We start from the raw sequence: 19577 nt of genomic DNA, 5'->3' as shown, positions 1-19577 counted from the left end.
AAGATGGGAGGGAAGGGACTAGAGAGTCTGTTTCTGAACCAGAGGCAGCCCACTTGAGGCAGTCTTAAGGACAACTTTCCTTATCAATGGAAGGCTAGGAAAATTTCAATGACCTCTTTCTAGATGAGGAGAAAGAAGGGCTTTGGCCAGCTGTTTCCTCAATTACATTTTCACCAAAGACTTCAGTTTAGGAACCAAAAATCTATCTGGTTCGTTCTCCATATGCTCAAGGAAGCCAATTCTCTGGTATTAAAGAGCACAGAAGGTATCTAAGACAAATATAAGAGAAGTAGAGCAGAGAGCTGAGAAAAAGAATTGAAAGGAGATCTTCCCAGCCTTGGGTCCAGAATACCCACCCTGAACACCAGAACACCCTGTAAGGAAATGACTGTTTCTCCTATGATGCTTTGCCACATGAGGACTACCTGTTTATCAGGTGAAAGGTTCTGGGTAAGAAAGGTAGGGTCAGAGGTGGATAAGCAAGGCACTAGACAAGGTAACTTTGTAGTCTGCCTTTGCTTTCCTGGATTATGGTGGTAGATCCAGGCTTGATTAAGGCAAATACTTCTGCAGAGGGAGGTGAAGAGGGTACTGAGGTAAATAACAGTTATTGGGAAAAAATTTATTTTAAAAAGAGAAAAAAAATGCAAATAAGGAAACAGTTTAAAAAGGTACCAAACAGCAGTAAGCTGCTCCTGCTTTTACAAGCTATTTCAAAATACTCACCCCGCCAGGAGCTCTCCGCGTCTGAGAAGAAGCTTGGAAAACCTTTGGAGGCTCATTACCTACTTTGGAGAAGGTCATAATGGAAGAAGAACAGTAGGAGTGTCCTTCTGGATCAACTGACATATCACTCTACAGAGAAATACAAAAAGATGATGGTCAGAAATACACTGCTCAGATTTCTGAATCACTGCCACATGAGAAAGAGTCAACTAGACAGCAAGAAGTGACTTAGGAAATCTATTAAGAGCATTCTACATTCCCTCTGGAGAGCTTCAGTGGCCACTAAGAGGAATCCAGGCTACTCTTCCCCACTCTTGTGAAGGACTGGCAAATAGTAGAAAAGGACAAAACACCAAGCTGGCAGATTGGCATAAATGCCCACTTGAGTGAGCAGACTCTGGGAGCCTCTGACCTGAGTCTCCCCAGGCCTCCCACGTTATCTAGGACCTATGGAGCTCCTCGATCTATTCAGGAGTCCAGAAGGGTTCGGCTTTTGCCCAAGATGTCTAGGATCCACCGGAACAGAAGAGAATTCTCATTAGAAACATTTAAGAAGGCCCAGTCCACTACAGCTTTTCCTGGAATGTAGTTTCCAGGAATTGTTTCCCATGTGGTGTCCCTCAGAATCAGAGTGAGCAATAGGGTGTTCTGGGGCATGCCCCCATTCTGGCCCCTGGCTACTTCTCTCTCTGGCAGGCTGCTCTCACCAGAAGGAAATCAGACCCTGCTCTTACTCTTTCATCCCGCTGGCAGAAGCGATCCGAGTATTTACCTTTACAAGTCAGCCTAACTGGATAAAACATGCCCAAACTAAACATTCTGGATGACTACGAAATGCCCAAGGCCTGCTTTTAGGCCAGGATCGGTTTCCGACTCGGGTTTCAATATGTGACTGTCAGCTTTGGGTCACTGTTGGGATTTTCCTCCACCGAATTCCTCCCACATCTACAAAAGCTTCCATTCTAAGGCCAGTCACAATTTGGCATTTGACTGAGATCTAAGAGGGCAGCAATTAATTGATTTGTGAAGCGACTTCATTTTTGTGTTGTATTTTATAGGGTACTGTGAAGTATTAGAGATCTTAAAACCTTGTTATTAATAGTTTCTACGCTCCCCGCTTTGTTTCGAAATATACTTGTCGCTCTCCCAGAAAGCCATCCCCTATGTTGAGTATGGGGCCTATAACACATAAGAGAAAGAAACCGCTCAGTCTATCCAATGCACCCGTGGTGGTTGACAGTGTACGCCGTGTTCTGCACCCACAGTTCCCACTTAAGTATTAATTAATTTTTAATACTTACAAAACGTCTTTGTAAATCCTGCATATTTTGCCGCATATTTGACATCATTCTGTCCATTGCCTGAAAAGGGTTGACATCTGTATTCTACAGGATATTAGGAAGTGAGTTATTAACTAGGAGAATAATACAGGAGAAACAAACCAACATCCCCAAAACAGAAGTCAAAGAAAAGTCATTTGGTTCATGCAATCAAGTCACATGCACATGGGCCAAGCAGGCAAATCAGAAATCATACAATCATCATAAAATGAGCTCCAAAAATACGGGCAAATTCAATACTCAATTAGGAGTGAGTCCAGAAGAGATTCTCATCCATATTTTAAAAAAACACACCAAGCCCTTCACTTCTGGATGCACCAGGCCCTCGGGACTCTCTCCAGTGGTAGGGTTTACATCCCTGCAGTAATGGTCCTGTCCATTCTCCCCATTTTGCCAGGCTGGTCTCCTTTCCCTCCATTCCAAGGCTCAGCCTATCCAATTGGGACTTCCCACTTCCTCACTCCAGATGCCCCAGTCACTCCCTCCTGCCAAGCAGCATCTCAGAAAGCACAGCTGTGGCACCTCTCGGGTGCCCTGGCCTTCCCTTGACCAGCCTAGGTTCCTTGAAGAGTTGAGGCCTTCCTAAGTGCCACTCTGTTGGCCACTATGACCTTTTATCCCTAAAGGGGCCAGATCACCCACTTGCTTCCTTTCCCACAGCGCCTTCCCTGGCTTGGTCAGAGGTCTGGGATCCAAGTCAGTCCCTCAGAAGGCACTCAACGTGGGCACCCAGAAACAAGGACCTTCCTAGGCTAGCTGTGCTTCCACCAGACCCAGGACTAGGGACCAGCTCCCATCACCACCAAATTGCCCACTGGGATGACATTTCTATATAAGGCGTGGTCCTGGCCAGGGTCTGAGGCCTGCAGGGGAGTACACATACACAGATCTCTCAGCCTCTGCCTCCTAAGCCCTTCTTGCTCCTCTGCTGATGGACCAAGCTCTGGCTGAGACAGAGCTGGGTCAGGTCAGGAAGCTGCTCAGGGCTTCCCAAAGGTTCTGAGAGTGCTGGGGGGCATTGAGGCTGGAACAAAAGACCGAGCTATCTGGCATCTAATCCAATTCCCTCCTTGTGAGAGGGGGCAGCGGAGGCTGGGGAAAGTTGGGGGAGGGACCAAGCTCACCACTTGAGATGAGAGGAGACTTGGTCCTAATAAGCCGTACCAAACAGGCAGGGGTTCCCTTGTCTGGAGCCTCTCATACAAAGGCTGGGTGGTCACTCTCATGGATACCATTGAAGGGGTGGCTTTCTATGGGCCCCCTCGCCATCCCAAGGGCATGCAGGGCGCTGGGCAGAACCTGCCACAACTTGTGACTGATCATTAAATAGCCAAGGACCCCTTCACAGCTGGTGTCTTTGTTTTTCCACATTTGAAAGTTATTTCCAAAAGTTCCATTGAAGTTACATCCTACATCGTCACCAGGGGAATGCATGAGAGAAGCAGGCAATCTCCTGGAGAAAGGCAGGGGTCAATCCCGGGAACCGTGGAATCAGACAATGGGTATGGGCTGAGCCCCATGTGCTCCCTGACAGGCCCAAGGCCAGGCCCTATTCCTCAGGGCACACTCCTCACTGCTGCGACTTCACCCCACTTCTGGCTCGCTACCCACCATGAGCAACCTTGAGATCTCAGCTGGCTTTGCCCAGCCACTTTCCACCACCTGCAATGGTGCCTGCTGTTCCCATGGGTGAGCTCAGCCCAAACCACCCTCCTGAAGGCCACCCACAGTCGCTCTCGCCAAGCCCAGCTGCTTCTGCTCAGTCAGAGCATGAGCTCATGGCAGAGTCTGAAAGTGCATCATCAATCGCTAGTTTAAAATTTCAGTTGGAGGCTACCTGGGGCTTTGCCCGAGACCAGGAGGGGTGATGTAACTTGCCCAATGTTACCAAGCTGGGAAGCAGCAAAAGCAGAACTGGAATCCAAGCCTTAGAGCATTCTTCTGTCCTCACCCAACTGAGCAAATTAGGTTTTGTCTATTCCCAGACACTGGAATCAGGATGAACTGAGTTAAAATCCTGCCTTGTCACCCATGTCATCCACCTTTTCCGTACCGCAGCTTTCCTCATCAACAGATGCAGAGTTCTTGAAGTCTATGACTGATGGCCTCCAAAGGCCCTTTGACTCTACGCCTTCGTCCCTGTGAGACCCTTGCAGTCACAGGCACTGTGGACCACTGCCCTTCATCCTTTTGACACCATCCCTGACACCCCCTGGGTGCCCCACTCTTATCCTCTCCATGGCTCCTTCTCCTCACCCCCATCTCCTACATGTGCTCATTGCTCTGGCTAATATCCAGTAATAATAATCTTCCAGATCCTTTAAAGTGGAGCTGCTAGGTCCTGGGTAATCCTCATTATGGCTCGATATTAGAATTGCTTTTTTTTGGTGGCTGCTTGCAGTATTTTCTCCTTTATCTGATAATTCTGGAATTTAGCTACAATATTTCTCAGTTTTCCATTTTGCGGTCTTTTTCAGGGGATGATTGGTGGATTATTTCAATGGCTATTTTACTCTCTGGTTCTAGGACATCAAGGCAGTTTTCCTTGATTTCTTGAAATATGTCCAGGCCTTTTTTTTTTTTTTTTTTTTTTAAATCATGGTTTTCAGGTAATCCAATAATTCTTAGATTGTCCCTCCTATATCTGTTATTCCAATGAGGCATTTTTGCATTTTTTTTTGTTTGTTTTGTTTGATGAATTCTTGATGTTTCATTGAGTCATTCACTTCCATTTGTTCAATTTTAATTTTTAGTAAATTATTTTCTTCAGTTAGCTTTTTTTATCTCTCTTTTGCATTTGGCCAACTGAACTTTTTAAATGAATTGTTTCTTTTATTGGATATTGTTTTTGATTTCACCAATTCTATTTTTTAAGGAGTTCTCTTTTTCCATTTCACTAAATCTTTTTTTTTTAAGAAGTGATTTTCTTTGGTAATATTTTTTTTTCCCATTTCACTAATTGTATTTTTAAGTTGTTTCCTTCAGACAATTTGTGTTTTCTTTTCCAAAGCTCTCATTTCCTTTTCTCCATTTTTCTTCTCTTTTTAAAGATCTATTTTGAATTCCAAGAGAGCCTTTTGAGCTGGAGACCAATTCATATCACCCTTCGAGGAGGCATCATCTGGAGATGTTTTTCCTTTAGTTGTCTCAGAGTTTGAGGTCTGCTTTTCTCTGTCTCCATAATCACTATCTATGGTCAAAACTTTTTGGTTTTTGCTCATTTTTAAAGGTTGAAGTCTGTTCCAAGGGCAAAGTGGAAATTGTCCTAAGCTTCCTCTATAGGATGACGGATGGGTTTTATGCTGCCCTGGGGCTAATGCTGCCAGCTTCCTTCCTGTGCTGGATGGGTATGGCTAAGTCCTACTTGTTATGCTGGAGTTCGGAGACTATTTGCCTTCTATAGTTGTTGAAGAGGTCTCACAGGTAGAATGCCAACCCACTAGCACCCGTTGTAGTTTGGCTAGAGCCTCCCACTAGATTCCCCATGTGTGGCCTCTCTGTTCTGGGCCATGTCTCTCCCTCCCCAATTGAGACAGACCTGAAGTCCTTCCAAGATATCTTCCATTGGTTATATTCCAAATATTTGTGGGTTCTATCACTCAAAATAGGTTCAGAGGTTTGATCTGGTATTGCTTCTGAGAGAAGCCAGGAAGAGCTCAGGCAAAGTCCTGTCTACTATCTGCCATCTTGGCTCTGTCCCCCAATAATTACTTATTTTCCTGGTCAATCTTCTCTGTGGGTCACTCCTAAATCTTCGTCTTTCTGGTTGTGGCCTCTCTCCAAAATTCTACTCCTATGGTTCCAGTTCCCTGTTGAATACCAACTGAATACCTTGCTGGAACCCCAAACTCCACTTCCCCAATCAGACACTGTCTTCCTCCAACCAACAAGCTCCTTGGGCTGCCATTCTCTTGGCCAGTCACCCTGATTTTTATAATCATCCCTGCTCTCTCTGCTGTCTTCCCTTTGTCTCTCACCTCCAAGCAGCTGCCAAATCTAATCAATTTTATCTCAGAGAAACATGTTTCACAGTCAGTTGCTTCTTTCCATTCCACTGTCATTACTATCAACCAAGTTCAAAGGCTATTTTATCTCCAGCCCGAGTCCAAGTCATCAGTGTTTCCTCCCTGCAATCTCTCCTACATGGTGCTAGGAGATCCGTTTTCCTAAAGCACAACTGTCTGATCATGTCACTGCTCCCCTGAACACCCTTTGCCAACTTCTCCAGCCACAGGAAAAAGGTTCAGACTTCAAGGTTCTTTGAAATGGGGTTCCAACCCTGTCCTATAGCTCCCCTAACTATTTGCTGCTCCATCAGAATATTTTGGACTAAACGCTCCCAGGCTTCCATGACTTTGTAAGGTTTCCTCCATGCTCTTCTCTCCACCTCCATTCAAATATTCCCCACATTTTCAATATAAACTTAAATGTCTCTTCCTTCATGAAGCATTGGTGGGATTTCTCCCTCTTTTGAACTCTCAATTGCTATAGATTTTCCTGTCATATCATCCCAAGATATTGTTCTTTATTATTCATTTCTTCTTTCTAGACAATTTTCTGAAACGGTCTCTATCCCCTGGGGTGCCTGCCACAATACCTCACACAACATTTCAATAAATATTTGCTGAATTCCATTGAATTTGAGCTTGCATCTCAAACCTAGAACAGATGTTCTTTAAAGAACTTATTAGGAAAGAAAAACTTAGAATAAAGAACTAAATTTGAAAAAAAAAATTAAAGCCTCATTTCAGTAAAATGCATCAAGCAAAAGCAACTTGGTAGGGACAAAAGATATTGTAAGTGCTATTTTCCTTCTTGCCTTCTCCAACAGCACCTCAGTTTAAACCTCAAATAGCTATTGTCACTACTTAATTTCCTGTCCCTAACCCCCTTAAGACAATTTTCCACTAGAGGCACTATTCCATAACCACACCTTATGCCAAATGAGAACTGAAATCATAGGACTCCTTTTAAATTTGGCTTCAATAACAGATAAATCATGGCCCACAAAATCACAGAGAGAAATCAGAACTTCATTCAATGCTTAAGTATAACCACATGAGGTCCATCTCCAGTCATCCTAATCTATATCTGGCCACAAGACCAAATGGTTCTGGAAGGAAAAGTAAAGCAGGTGACTTTGAACAACCCATCTTCACTTAAATTCAATTCATTTGCATGTCATAGCATCATCTCCCTGATTTCATGATTGTCTTCGAAAACATAGGACATCATCAATCATCCACATTTCTGTATAGATCCATATATCTGTGTGCAAATGTAGATTGTTTACAGCAAATAAAAAACATCAGATGGGCTTCCATTTTCTTTCTCCCAAAAACTTAATCACAGCTCTGAAATTTTCTCAGGAAATCCAATTAATTTTAACACTTACCCAATACAGACAACCAAGAAGCTCAATCTGTCTAGAAATGTCCTATATTGCTAAATATTTAATCTGGCTAAAATGTAAATGTAAATTGAAATTATACCAATGCATATTATTCTAACAAGCAATTATGAAATTAGTAGGAAAAAATGAGTCTACTTTAGTTAAAATGAAAACAAAAATTAAAAAACAAACACCAGCAGCAAAATCAAATCCTCTAGAAACTGATGTATTTGTAGTACAAACCATTGCACCAAAACTCCCAAAAGGCATCAGTGAAGATGGATCACCAAAACTGCCAAAAGGAACAAGGGCATGGTTCCTTGCCTGGAAAAAAAATGCCTAATTACTCTTTACTTGCTGCAGGACAGGTCCTCAAAAGATGAGGAATGCAGAATACATTGTCACAAGGCCTATTAACTAAAGAAATTATGTGGATTTTTAATTTTTAAAAATTGGGTGTTTTTTCATGTTTTGTTTATCTGTTTATGATCACAGTCAGACCAGTAGTTATAAAGCAAGAAAAATAGTTTTCTTCAAGCAAACAGGAAGATCATTTATCACTGTGAGCATGACCGAGCGAGCAGCCATTAAAGACATATAAAAGACTGGATTAAGAGAAATATTTTTTAAATGAACCTTCATATTTCATACCAAAGTTAATTAGAAACATATGGTACAATGATTAAAATGCTCTCTTCTTACTTTTTGACACAGGAGACCAGTTTATCGGGTCTGCTATACATGCTGATTTAAAACAAGTCATTTTTTTCAAGTTAACTAAATTTCAAAAGATTAGGGTTGTACCTAATAGCTTCCTAAGTACACATTTTATGTAAAATAAAAACAAATTAACGTAGACCAGCAATGAAATATATACTTGATTTCTAAAATATTTCTAGTTTCTCTGGGAGAAGTGAAATCCTAAAGTAGTCCCAAGGTCACTGAAAGGAGATTCAAAGTCAGTTTTTAGAAAATGAACCTCTGATATTAATTACTTAAGGAACTCCAGGATGAAATAACTCCCTCCACCATAGGCCCAGACTTTTGCTTCAGCTTAGCATCTTAGAAATTTGTCTGTATCCCATCCTGCAGGGGGAAGGCCAGATGGATGCAGGTCTCTCTCTCTGGGCCAAGTTCTTAAGTCATGACATCACCTTGCCTCTTTTTTTCATTACACAGCTATTATATATAAATTTATTATATATGATATGTTAATATTTAATATAAATATTATATATAGTACAGGTATTATCATTCCCATTTTGCAGATGAGTAGATAGTTTCAGAGAAGTGATTTATCCTCTTATCACAAAAAACAGGATCTGACCTTGTCTCACCTGAGTCCAAGGCCAAGATTTCTTTCCCCCACAAACTGTGTTGCTTTGCACTCAGGAGCACCAAGGGCTACAGGCTTTGCCAGAACATAAGAGTATTCTGGACAGTGGGGTGCAGTTCAGAGTACCCTGGACAGCACCCTAGAAGATGCTGGCTGGTGGTTTTCTGGCAGGAACAATAGGAACACACTAATATGAGGAGCTGGAATAGCTGAAAAGGTGGAGTTTGGACCCCAAATGCAGTTCTACCCACCCTATATGATTACTCTTATGGGATCCGCTATGAGCCAGTCCATTCAAAGGCAGTCCATAGGAGGGTATTAAAAGATTTATGGGATGCTGTGACTGAGATTAAGTCCGAGGATTGCCAGGGAGGTCACTCAGAGACCATGAAGCTCCAGCACTGTTTCCCTTCAAGGCCTCCTAAAATAAAGGCCATGTCTATTCCAGAATTCATGCCTTCCCTTCCCAGTGACACCCGCCAAACCTTGGTGCTCAATTCCTCTTCCTAGGGCCAATATTAGCCGCCTTTTTCCTTCTGAGGAAATTTTGTGTGTTTTATCTTTCCATATTGAGTCATATTTCTATGTGCATAACATATTAGTTATAAAAGTCCCAGGATGTCTCCAATATTTTTCAATACTGACCCTTCCTTACAATTGTGATGTCAAAGTCATAGTATGCTATCATATCAGAAAAAATATGCCATAAAAATCATTATAATTCATTCTTTTTCATTCTGAGATTTAGGGCAGCCTAAGAATTAGGTGCAATCATAATCTAAGTTTCACTAAAGATAAAATTAACTTATTTTCAGATTTAAGTTTCCTTTTTAAAATAAATTAATCTTTGTGCATTGTTTACTAGAAAATGCTAGTCCCTGTTTTAACAAGTGGATTTACTCTGAAGAACAAGTCATCATTTTGGAAGCACATTCATTAGGTGTCAGTGTCACATTTTACCATTCAAAGGAACTTCAATGACACCTGGGTTGCAGCCTGGGAGGAGAGAGTACAGTTGTGGAGAAGAGAACCAGACCTTAAGGGTTGAGAGGCTCTCCAAGTTAGTGATAAAACAAGTTAGTGACTTTAGGCAATTCATCTCTCTTGGCCTTGGTTTGCCCATCTATAAAATCAAGGACTTTTGAGACCTAGCTCACTTCCTGGGCTCTTGGTTTCTTGGATAATTTCCTGACTTTTGTTCGTCTCCACAGTTATGATGGCACACAACACAATCAATGCTGATCTTGGCTGCTCATTGCAAAGGGACCTCTTTAGCCAAAATGTAGTCTAGTATTCCTTTTGTTTCAAAGGCCACTGGGACATTTTGAATTACAGTATCCTGCCTTTTCCCCTCCCCCCAATACAATTCAATGACTCCAGATTAAGCTCTATGTAAAGCCTTAGGAATACCCCAAAACAGTGACAATCAATTAGAGAGTTAACAATGGAATATATAGCTACCAAATAATAACTGTTTGTTGAGTGCTTACATCTGTATAGAATTTGCCACTTCTTGACATGGACAATGCGGTATCTACCCAGATTATTTTGCAATTTAAATGAAAAGATTAAGTTCAAATGGAATTTCCCTCCCTAAAATGATAATTTTGCTTCCGTAACAGGTATGCGGCTCAGGGAAGTAGAGTACAAGAGCCTGGGTCCCAGAGGGTCTGGCAGGTTTTATGCCTCATTTCTCTCCTTCCAACCCAGCCTTTTTTTGGGGGGGTATTTTTCTCAGCACTAAAATCTCCTGAAGACAATCCTTGAAGCAGTGATGGAGTGTGAAGGCCATGCAGGAGGACAGGAGGAGCAAGGAGAGGCATGTGGACCACTTACTCTGACTCCAACCCTTGCTAGGTGGCTCTGGCCTTCCTGAGCATTAATTCCCTCAGGCTACCAGCACCTGTGGTACCTCTCTCACAAGGTTCAGAGAAGGCTCCAAAGTAAGAACACTTGGAAAAGGTTTTGTGAACCTGAAAGCATTGTGGAAAAATTAGTCTAATTATGATGAGGAATTGTACTGAAGAAATCACGGGTTCTTAAACTCAAACCCTACCACTGCTCTCCTTGGTTAACTTTGAGCTCCAGTGGTTAAGTGGTGATGCTACAGAACAATTACAATCTTTATTGGTGAAAGATAACAAAACAAGATGTAAGCTACTGCTTTAGAGCTAAAAAAGGGTGTTCTGTAACATTTCTTGGTGTTTTTTCTTTCTGTAACTCTTCCTCCAGCCTCAGCTGCCCAAAGGCCCCTTTTTCCACTAGCAGGCTCTCCCCTAGAACCTCCATCGTGGGCAAAGGGCCAAGATTAGTCATGCTACTCTGCTCCCAAATCTAGCACTGCACCTTTCCACACACTCCCAACCTCCTCCCCTTTCAAGGACTGTCTTCAACTACAGAATGCAAGCTCCTGAGGGTAAGGACTTCTTGTTTATATTTATATACCTCTAAAATCATGAACTTTTATATGCGTGTCATGTGCCACTGAAACTAGGTGACACTTGACAGCATGGTTATTGAAAGTTCCACCTAAGACACAGATGAGTTTCTACAAAAGCTTTGATTTAAGTTCCAAAAGGACAGATTTCATCTCTAGAGTCTGACCCTTCCAGCCTGGGACATGGGGGACTCTGGCTGAGAGAGCAGCTTTGTTGTTTGTGTAGCAAACACCACACATATAAAGGATGATTCCCGGCCCCCCCAATACCACCTTTGGTACCTCTTACAACTTCACTTTTGAGCTACAAAAAGTCTCAAATCTGTTCAAGGATCACATTTCATTTGTGAAACTACAATCCTTCTCAGAGGAAAACCCTCCAAGGAGTCACCCCAATAAATCCCCAAACACACCTACTCTCCAGGATGGTCCCAAAATCTCTGGGTGGCTCCCAGCTTTAAACGTTCAGCTGGCTATTCCCATCAAGCTTTAACATCTTAAAAATGCACTTTTGGAGTGCCCTAGGTAAGCAGTTAAGTCCCTACTTTGCCATAAAATTTGAAATCCGAGGATGGAAGTTGTAGACACTTTGGTGATCTGGCAATCCTTGGAAGGCACTGAAACTAGGCCTGGCAGATGTCCAGGGAACTTCTGTTGAGAAGAAAATTGATTTCTGCTCTTCCTCATGGGAGTTCTTTTCTCCACCTCGCTCAGGGTGGGCTGACCCCCAAGGGGATTCTCAGCGTCCTTTTCAAGTTTCTATACCTGTCTTCTTTAGTTGAGGGTGGTAATTGACAGCAATTAAATAAAGCCCGATGCTCTACAGACCCACTGAACTGAGAGCCAGGGGCCCCAGTCTACATATGTTATATTGTCATGAAGCTATTTTTCCCTCCAATACCAAATGGAACAGTCAACCAAAAAAGATACAATGGCTCACTGATCCTTGTCCCTTCCACTTATGACTGGAGATTAATTTGAAACAAATGTGAGTTAAGGGGCTTAGGAACTTAAAATATTCCCTTCTTTTCAGATGGACCAAAAAGCACTTTTTCAGATAAATAAAAGTAATTGTCAGGAACAGATAGTCTGCATTTTCCTGCATTTCTACTCCTCATGTCCCCTCTGAATAAAGGGCAACTAAGGGCAACTCCCAGCAACCATTTTTTACCTGCTAAACTCTCATTCCTGTAAATTAAACAACAGAAAGAGGTTGCAGAGCAGTGGATGGTAATGAACGTCCTACATTCTAGGGCTGCTTCTATTTCTCCCATCTTTTGGTTTCTTTGATATTTAGAGTAGAAACTTCCCCTAAGTTAAGGAATCACTGATGCTTATGAGAAACAATGAATAGGAAGGGTAAGGTAACATGCCCATTCAAGGTTTACTTTTCTTTCTCTGGAGGGGGCTGAGGTGGTTAAGATAGTAATGAAAGAAGCAAAAAGGGCCAAAAGGCAGTCAACAGCCCACATCTGTGTCCACTCTGTCAAAGACCAAGGAAAAAACAAAGCAAAAAATGCATTCTATTGTCACTTTTGCTAATAGCCCCCCAGGTGCTTTTTCACAATAGAAGAGGAAGGAAGAGGAAGACAATTACAGGTGACAAACATGTTTCTTGATTATTTTCTTAAAATACGATGTGAGAAGTTAATTGTTAATTGACTAATATGAGTGACAAATGAGTATCATAGCAAAAGTTTTTGGTTAAATGTATGGATAAACTGTAACTCTATAATCATGGGAATTTAGTACAAGCAAATCCTATGTAACACAATAAAAAGTTGTCATATTACAGAGTTTTATACATCCTTTGGGTTAAATCCCATCCCAGCAAACATGGCAGCTTCAATACCCGTAGTTGTGACCTAAAAGCAGCCTTAAGGAATTAAATGCATTATGATATTTTCTATTTCTTTCCTAAAATTCCTATCATGTTCTTATTAAGAATCTTCAAAATAAAGAACCTACACAACAAGAAACTTTATCATCATCATCGTCATCATCATGACGACCTCTCCCACCAGCAATGCTGAGAAGTTGTCCAAAAGGCTGAGCCAAACTTTTCATCATTTGACGCATATTTTCACTCTGAGAAGAAAAGGTGTCTCTGTGGAAAATAAACAGAAGATAGAAAATATCATTAATAATGATGGATTTCAAGTACCACCCTCTTCTGTTCCTCAGAAAACAAGCCCTGTCAGACACACAACCTGACCCTTGCTACTGCAAGGCACCTGAAAGGCAAGCTCCTGCCCCCAAGTCTTGGCTCTACCGATGGCTCCGTGTCACAAAGGATCTGTGTCTCTGGTGGAGACCACCCCACAGCAGCCTTGCGTCTCTTCTGGCCCTTCACTACGAGGCCCCCAGGACTCTCCCATCTGACCAGAGGCAGAGAGCTCTCACTTGATGTTTCTATATATATCCTCAGTGTGTTGTTTCTGGTAAATACTTAATGCTCTGTTCACTCAACTAGAAGCAATAAGACTTAATAACAGAAAGAATTTCTAGTGCAAAGGACAACTCCCTCAAAGGTGGCAGGCCCAATGGTTAATTCAAAAGACCCAGGCAAGGGTAGAGGTGGGAACAAGAGAACTTCAGGTGAGGGGGTCAAGCAGGGCTGGAATTCAGGAGACAAAGGAAGACTGCATTTGTGGCTCTGACAGTCATCTGCATGAAAAGTTACACCAGAAACAAGAGAAACATGCAAAAAAGAGCCCAGGTCACAGGCTCGATGGCTGGGGGCAGACAGAATAACAGACCACAGCAGCCCCTGGATGAAACTCGGGCTTTTCTTCCAGGGTTTACCAACATCACTTTCATGAATCACTACAAACCCCAGGAAAGCCCACTCATTTAGCAAACTCGGGACCCAAACGATGTCAACCCATTCTCAAACTTCCAAGTGGCTCAGAGCCCCTTCTGGGAAGCAGAACTGGCACTGAGGGATGACCTTAGATAAAATACATGACTGATGCTCGTTTGTAATTCATGCATTGAAGGCAATTAATGAAAGGTCGGACACAACAGGTGAACATCTATAAGAGCATATATGTGTGTGTCTATAGCTTTCCCAGTTAATTCTAAAACGACAATATTCATCTAATCCCATTGTGTCGAATCCCATTTGCAGAAGGTTCAAAGTCATGTAAAAGACACTGATCCCCAGTGTCAGATGACCTGGGCACTTGAGCCTTGTGGACAAGAGCCTATTTCCCCCAAACCGCTCCCAGTGACTATTTGTCTTTTATCATCTTCACCAAATTCCCAGGTCTGAGTGAAAACTCAGATGTTTAAATTTAATGATTAGTGATTTTGAAGCCTTTTATCTGATTCTTTTTGTTCAATAATATCCAATGCCAAAGCTACTAAGTAAAGACACTATAGAAGAATAATATAAAAAAAGCTTACAAACTCAAAAGGGTGGACAACACAAACTCAAATCATAGACTCCCTTCACTGGACATCAATTCATACAAATCTTTGAAACAGTTCCTTTCATCCTTTCTTACCTTCTTACATTATGTTCGTGAGGAATAATTTGTTCATAATTTGTTCAGCCATTCTCTAATTGATGGGTACTTCCTGCTTAGTTCTAATTCTCTATCTCTACAAAAGGAGCTGTTAGGAAACAGAGAGGAACTCTTTGATTCAAATTTCTCTGATAAAAATCTCATTTCTAAAATAAATAGGTAACTGAGTCACTTACAATGCCCCTAAAGCTATACTAAGCCTATATACCCTCTGATCCAGTAATAGCACTATTAGGTTTATAGCCCCAAGAAACAAAAAGAGAGAAGGACCTATATGTACAAATCTATTTTTGCCAACTCTTTTTGTAGTAACAAAGAATTGGAAACTGAAGGGATGCCTGTGCTTTGGGGATTGGCTGAACAAATCATGAATATGAATGTGATAGAATACTGTGTTGTAAGAAACAAAAGGGTTGATTTTCAGAAAAATCTGGTAAGATTTACATAGACACAACAAAATGAACAAAACCAGGAAAACAATTTATACAGCATTATTATAATCAACTGTAAAAGACTTAGTGTAACTGAGTAACATTTCTGTTTCAAAGGATTCCATTTCAAAGGAGTTATCCACCTCCAAAGAGACTGGAAGACTCAAGAGTATAGACTGAAGTATATTTTTATCTTGTTCTTTTTTGGGGAAGGAAATATGGCAGATGTAGAAATTTGTTTTGTGACACTATACATATTATAATGAGTTTTATTTTTCTTAGCTTCTCAACAAGTGGGGAAAGGGGAATAAAAGAAAAAATTCAGAACTTAAAATTTAATTTGGGAAAAAAAAAAAGGCAAAGGATTCAAGAACAAAAATCAGAAATCAGAATAGCCACTACAGATTAGTACTTTATTGTCCTAATGACTGTTTTGATGTAAAAAAGGGAAAATGTTAAAGATGCAGATTAAACTTTTTAAAAAGTTGCTATATATATTTTTTGTACATATGGATCCTTTTTCAACTTTTTTATTTCTTTTTAAAATTTTATTATTTATTATTTTTATTGAAGTACTACCTAATGGTGGTATATAGCAGGTTCAAAAGTTATATGCAATTTACTTACATTTTTGAAGATAGACCCAAATTGCTTTCCAGAATGGTTGCACTATTTAATAGCTCCATCAATAGTGTATCAATAGATCTATTTTCCCACATCTCTCTCAACATTTGTCATTTTCTTTTCTTTTTTCTTTTTTTTTTTTGGTCAATGTGATGGGTATGAGATGGAACTTCAGAGTTGTTTTTAATTTGTATTGCTCAAAACATTAGTGATTTGGGGCACTTTTTTCTTTTGACTGTCAGTAAGTTTCATTTTTTCCCCTATGAAAACTGTCTTTTCATTTATTTTCATTTATCAATTTTGAGAATGGCTCTATTTTATTTTTTTGTTATTGTTATAAATTTGAATTGATTTCTTATAGAGCTTACAAATGAGGCTTTGAGCAGAGAAACTTACTATAAAGATTTTTCCTGTTATCTGCTTCACTTCTAATTTTAGTTATTGGTATTTGTACAAAAACCAATTTTGTGTAATGAAAATTGTCCATTTACATTCTTTGTTTATATTCTTTAGTTGTGTAATGAATTATTCTCAACTGGACCTTAAGGCATTACTCAAATCCTTCCATCTTGGTAGCTACTTCCTACAAGAACTTTTGAGCCAATGGGAAAGCCATTAAGAAGCTCAAAACCACCTGTAGGCCAGAGGTAGGCAGGTTTTAAGTATATATATTTCTATTCATTTTTTACTAGGTTACTCAGTTGAGAAAACTCTTCATCTTAAAGATTATTTTAGGCCTGGCACTGACACCTTAGACATACTCTTGGGCCCTGTGACCTTGCTTTCTGATGATATGGCTCCTCTTAGAATCGCCTTTTAAGTGACAAAAAGAAATGCTCAATTTCTGTTACAGATTCATGAAAATAAAGTAATTATTTTCCTATCCAAGTTCATGGACCTCTTGCAAATTATCCACAGACCTGGGAGCTCCTCAGATACAGGCTTTCCAGCCTGACACCTTAGAGCTTGCTTGATCTGTGCAAACTACAATTGCCACATTTGTCTTCTCCCAGACTCAGATATGCAATGGAAAAGTGACAAACTTGAGATGCTTGCATTAGATGGGCCACTCTCTGTGTTTCCATTTCTGAACAGGGGAAATGCGGTGTTGGAGAAAAGCTCATTCAGGAAATGTTAGCCAATGCTTTCCTTCGTATGTTAATTTGTTGTCTTTTTGCCAGTTTGTCTACAAAGACCCTCAGGAAGATGAAATTCACTGGGGTCTCAAACCAAGCTTCCTATAGACTTGTTTTTCCCTTTCATTGATTTTTGCTGTTTTATAAGATGCTCCTGGCTAATATCCTCTTCCACTGTAGCATTTTGTGTTCCATGTCTGCCCTTGGTGGCCATCTCCCCACCCTTTTGGCAAAGAGACCAAATGTTTCTTGATTAAGAGAGTTGGGGGGCTTTTCAGAGCTCTTCCTAGTTATTCTAAAACTTCTGCATCAGTTAAAACTTTGGAAGGAAATAATAATTAAGATCAAACCTATACCTTTTCTAGTTCTCACTTTTCTGAATTAATGGTTCATTAGAACAGATCAGATTGAAGCAATGGCTCTTTGTTTCGTCTTCACATGTTTATTCTTTCTTATATTTTGATCTGCCTTTATATTTGGCTTTCCTTTACCAGAAAATGGATTCTTGATACCCACTATCAGTAACTGCTCTGTAATATGATTTCATTTCTTTGCATTTTGGTCAGTATTTACTCACCATGTTTAGCCTCTTTGGACTATTGGGAGACATTCACTATTTGGAGGCAACAAGGCTTCTGATCAATTTATCAGCTTCTGCTCTTTCATTTCTGCAGAGTTACTAAGTATTTAAAGTGTATGAAAGGTCTTTTCAAGAACTTCATTTACTTCCATGGTGCTAAATCCCAAGGTTGGAGAGTTTAACTTAGAATAACAGGACCCGAGATCAAACCCCAGAGCTCTGTCTGCCATTCTTATTAACTGCTGACTGCAGTAAGTGAGCCTCAGTTCCCCACTGGTCAACTGAAGGAGCAGCGTAAGAAACTCCTGAGTACCAGACTCAAGGCCCTCTGACACAGAAAGAAATGAAGGCATATTAAGTGCAAGAACCTTCATGTTCCTATTAAGTTCAAGAACCTTCAATGTTCCTATCTCCTCTCTTTTCCTGTAGACCTCATGTCCTAGTCTTAGTCTGAGTGCCTAATGCCAGATTAACAAGGCTGAGGCCCAAGTCATCATCCCAAGATGCTGGGAGACGCCCAAATCTGACAATGTTCATGAACATAGAGGATTTATCTAACATTTTCCTTTTATTCCTCCCAGAGGTTCTCTGCAGTTCCTGGCTCATAATGATGATGTTGCCAAAATATTTTCTTCATCTGTTTTCTGTTTTAGGGATGATAACTCAGATGCCTCCCAACTCCCAAGAAAACCGGGCTTGTGATCTGAGTTACAATGTGGATCTGTAAAATATGGTGATCATAAAGCACCAATTGAGTTCTTCAAACATTCCAGGCCAGAAGATCCTAGGGGCGCTCTATCGAGTCCACCCCTATGTTTCACTTTAGTAAGCAATATCACTTTAGGCAAGATGGTGATAGATGGGTGGAATGGCAACAGATAGGCAAATACAGAACATGTTAAATAAATTATAACCTAAGTGTGTTGATAAATAGCTCCATGACAGTCTTCCTCAGAATGGCTCAAGTGCTCCAGGACTCCATCCTTGGGCCTGTCATGTTTGGTTTTTCACCAGTAACTCACATAAAGATAGAATACCCATCAGACGAGCAGATGGCACAATGATGTTGATAAATAATACCATAGATCTGACAAATGAATGCTGAATTTAAACCAAATGGCTGCCTGGTTCAAAATAATTAGACAAATAACAAGGATAAAGCCTGTTATTTAGTTGACATTTAGGGGAGATAGATATAAGATATTTAGGGAAGAAGCAAGGGTAATCCTCTTGGCAAAAAAAAAAAAAAAAAAAAAAGTCTAGGATGATTGCTTGGGACAAAACAAATCAAAATAAATAAATAAATAAATGAATACATAAAAGCAATCAATGTCAAGTCCTACATTTTGTCTTTAAAAAATCAATCATATATCTTCAATATAGAGAAGATCTAATTCAGTTCCAGTTGATCAATGATGGGACAGAATCAGCTACACCCAGAGAAGGAACACTAGGAAATGAGTGTAAACTGTTTGCACTATTGTCTTTCTATCCAGGTTTATTTTTACCTTCTGAATCCAATTCGTACCGTGCAAACAAGAAACTCGGTTTTACACACATATATTGTATCTAGGATATACTGTAACACATGTAACATGTATGGGATTGCCTGTCATCTAGGGAAGGGGGTGGAGGGAGGGAGGGGAAAATTCGGAAAAGAAGTGAGTACAAGGGATAAATGCTGTAAAAAAATTACCCATGCATATGTAATGTCAAAAAAAACTATAATTATAACATTAATTTTAAAAAATCAATCATATGCACCTAGGATATGGGGAGAAACTTTTTTAGCAATTAATGTGAAAAAGTATACTATTAACTCCCAGTGACCTATGCAGGAATTAGTTGCCTCATCTGCAAAGTAAAGAGTTTATGGCTTACAGCTACTTATTAGCTTTTCCAAATCTGTGATCTAAAGAATGCTTTTGTTTCCCTTTCCAAAGAGAACCTCTAAAAGTTATCCTTCCACTTGGTTAGATCTTTCTTTTAATTTCTGGTTTGATTTAGAAGAAAAATATTGTCTTTCAGTTTTTCTAGAGTATATA

At 40.4% G+C, this 19577-nt stretch overlaps 1 protein-coding gene across 5 annotated transcripts in view; it reads right to left on the bottom strand.

Moving 5' to 3' along the window:
* The window catches only part of MLF1 (myeloid leukemia factor 1), a 44225-nt gene that overhangs the window by 7524 nt on the left and 17124 nt on the right, over positions 1-19577 (bottom strand). For 2 of the 5 annotated variants that reach the window (XM_074298078.1, XM_074298076.1), the window contains exons 2-5: positions 13200-13338; positions 7702-7782; positions 2028-2111; positions 727-855 (exon numbers count right to left, since the gene is read on the bottom strand). In XM_074298078.1, the coding sequence (XP_074154179.1) occupies positions 727-855; positions 2028-2111; positions 7702-7782; positions 13200-13338 (433 nt within the window). The remainder of the gene's footprint in view (positions 1-726; positions 856-2027; positions 2112-7701; positions 7783-13199; positions 13339-19577) is intronic. The other 3 variants (XM_074298080.1, XM_074298077.1, XM_074298079.1) reach the window with 2 other exon arrangements.

This window comes from Sminthopsis crassicaudata, chromosome 3, assembly GCF_048593235.1.
Source record: "Sminthopsis crassicaudata isolate SCR6 chromosome 3, ASM4859323v1, whole genome shotgun sequence".
NCBI classification, from domain to species: Eukaryota; Metazoa; Chordata; class Mammalia; order Dasyuromorphia; family Dasyuridae; genus Sminthopsis; species Sminthopsis crassicaudata.
This window is presented reverse-complemented; position numbering and strand designations above follow the sequence as displayed.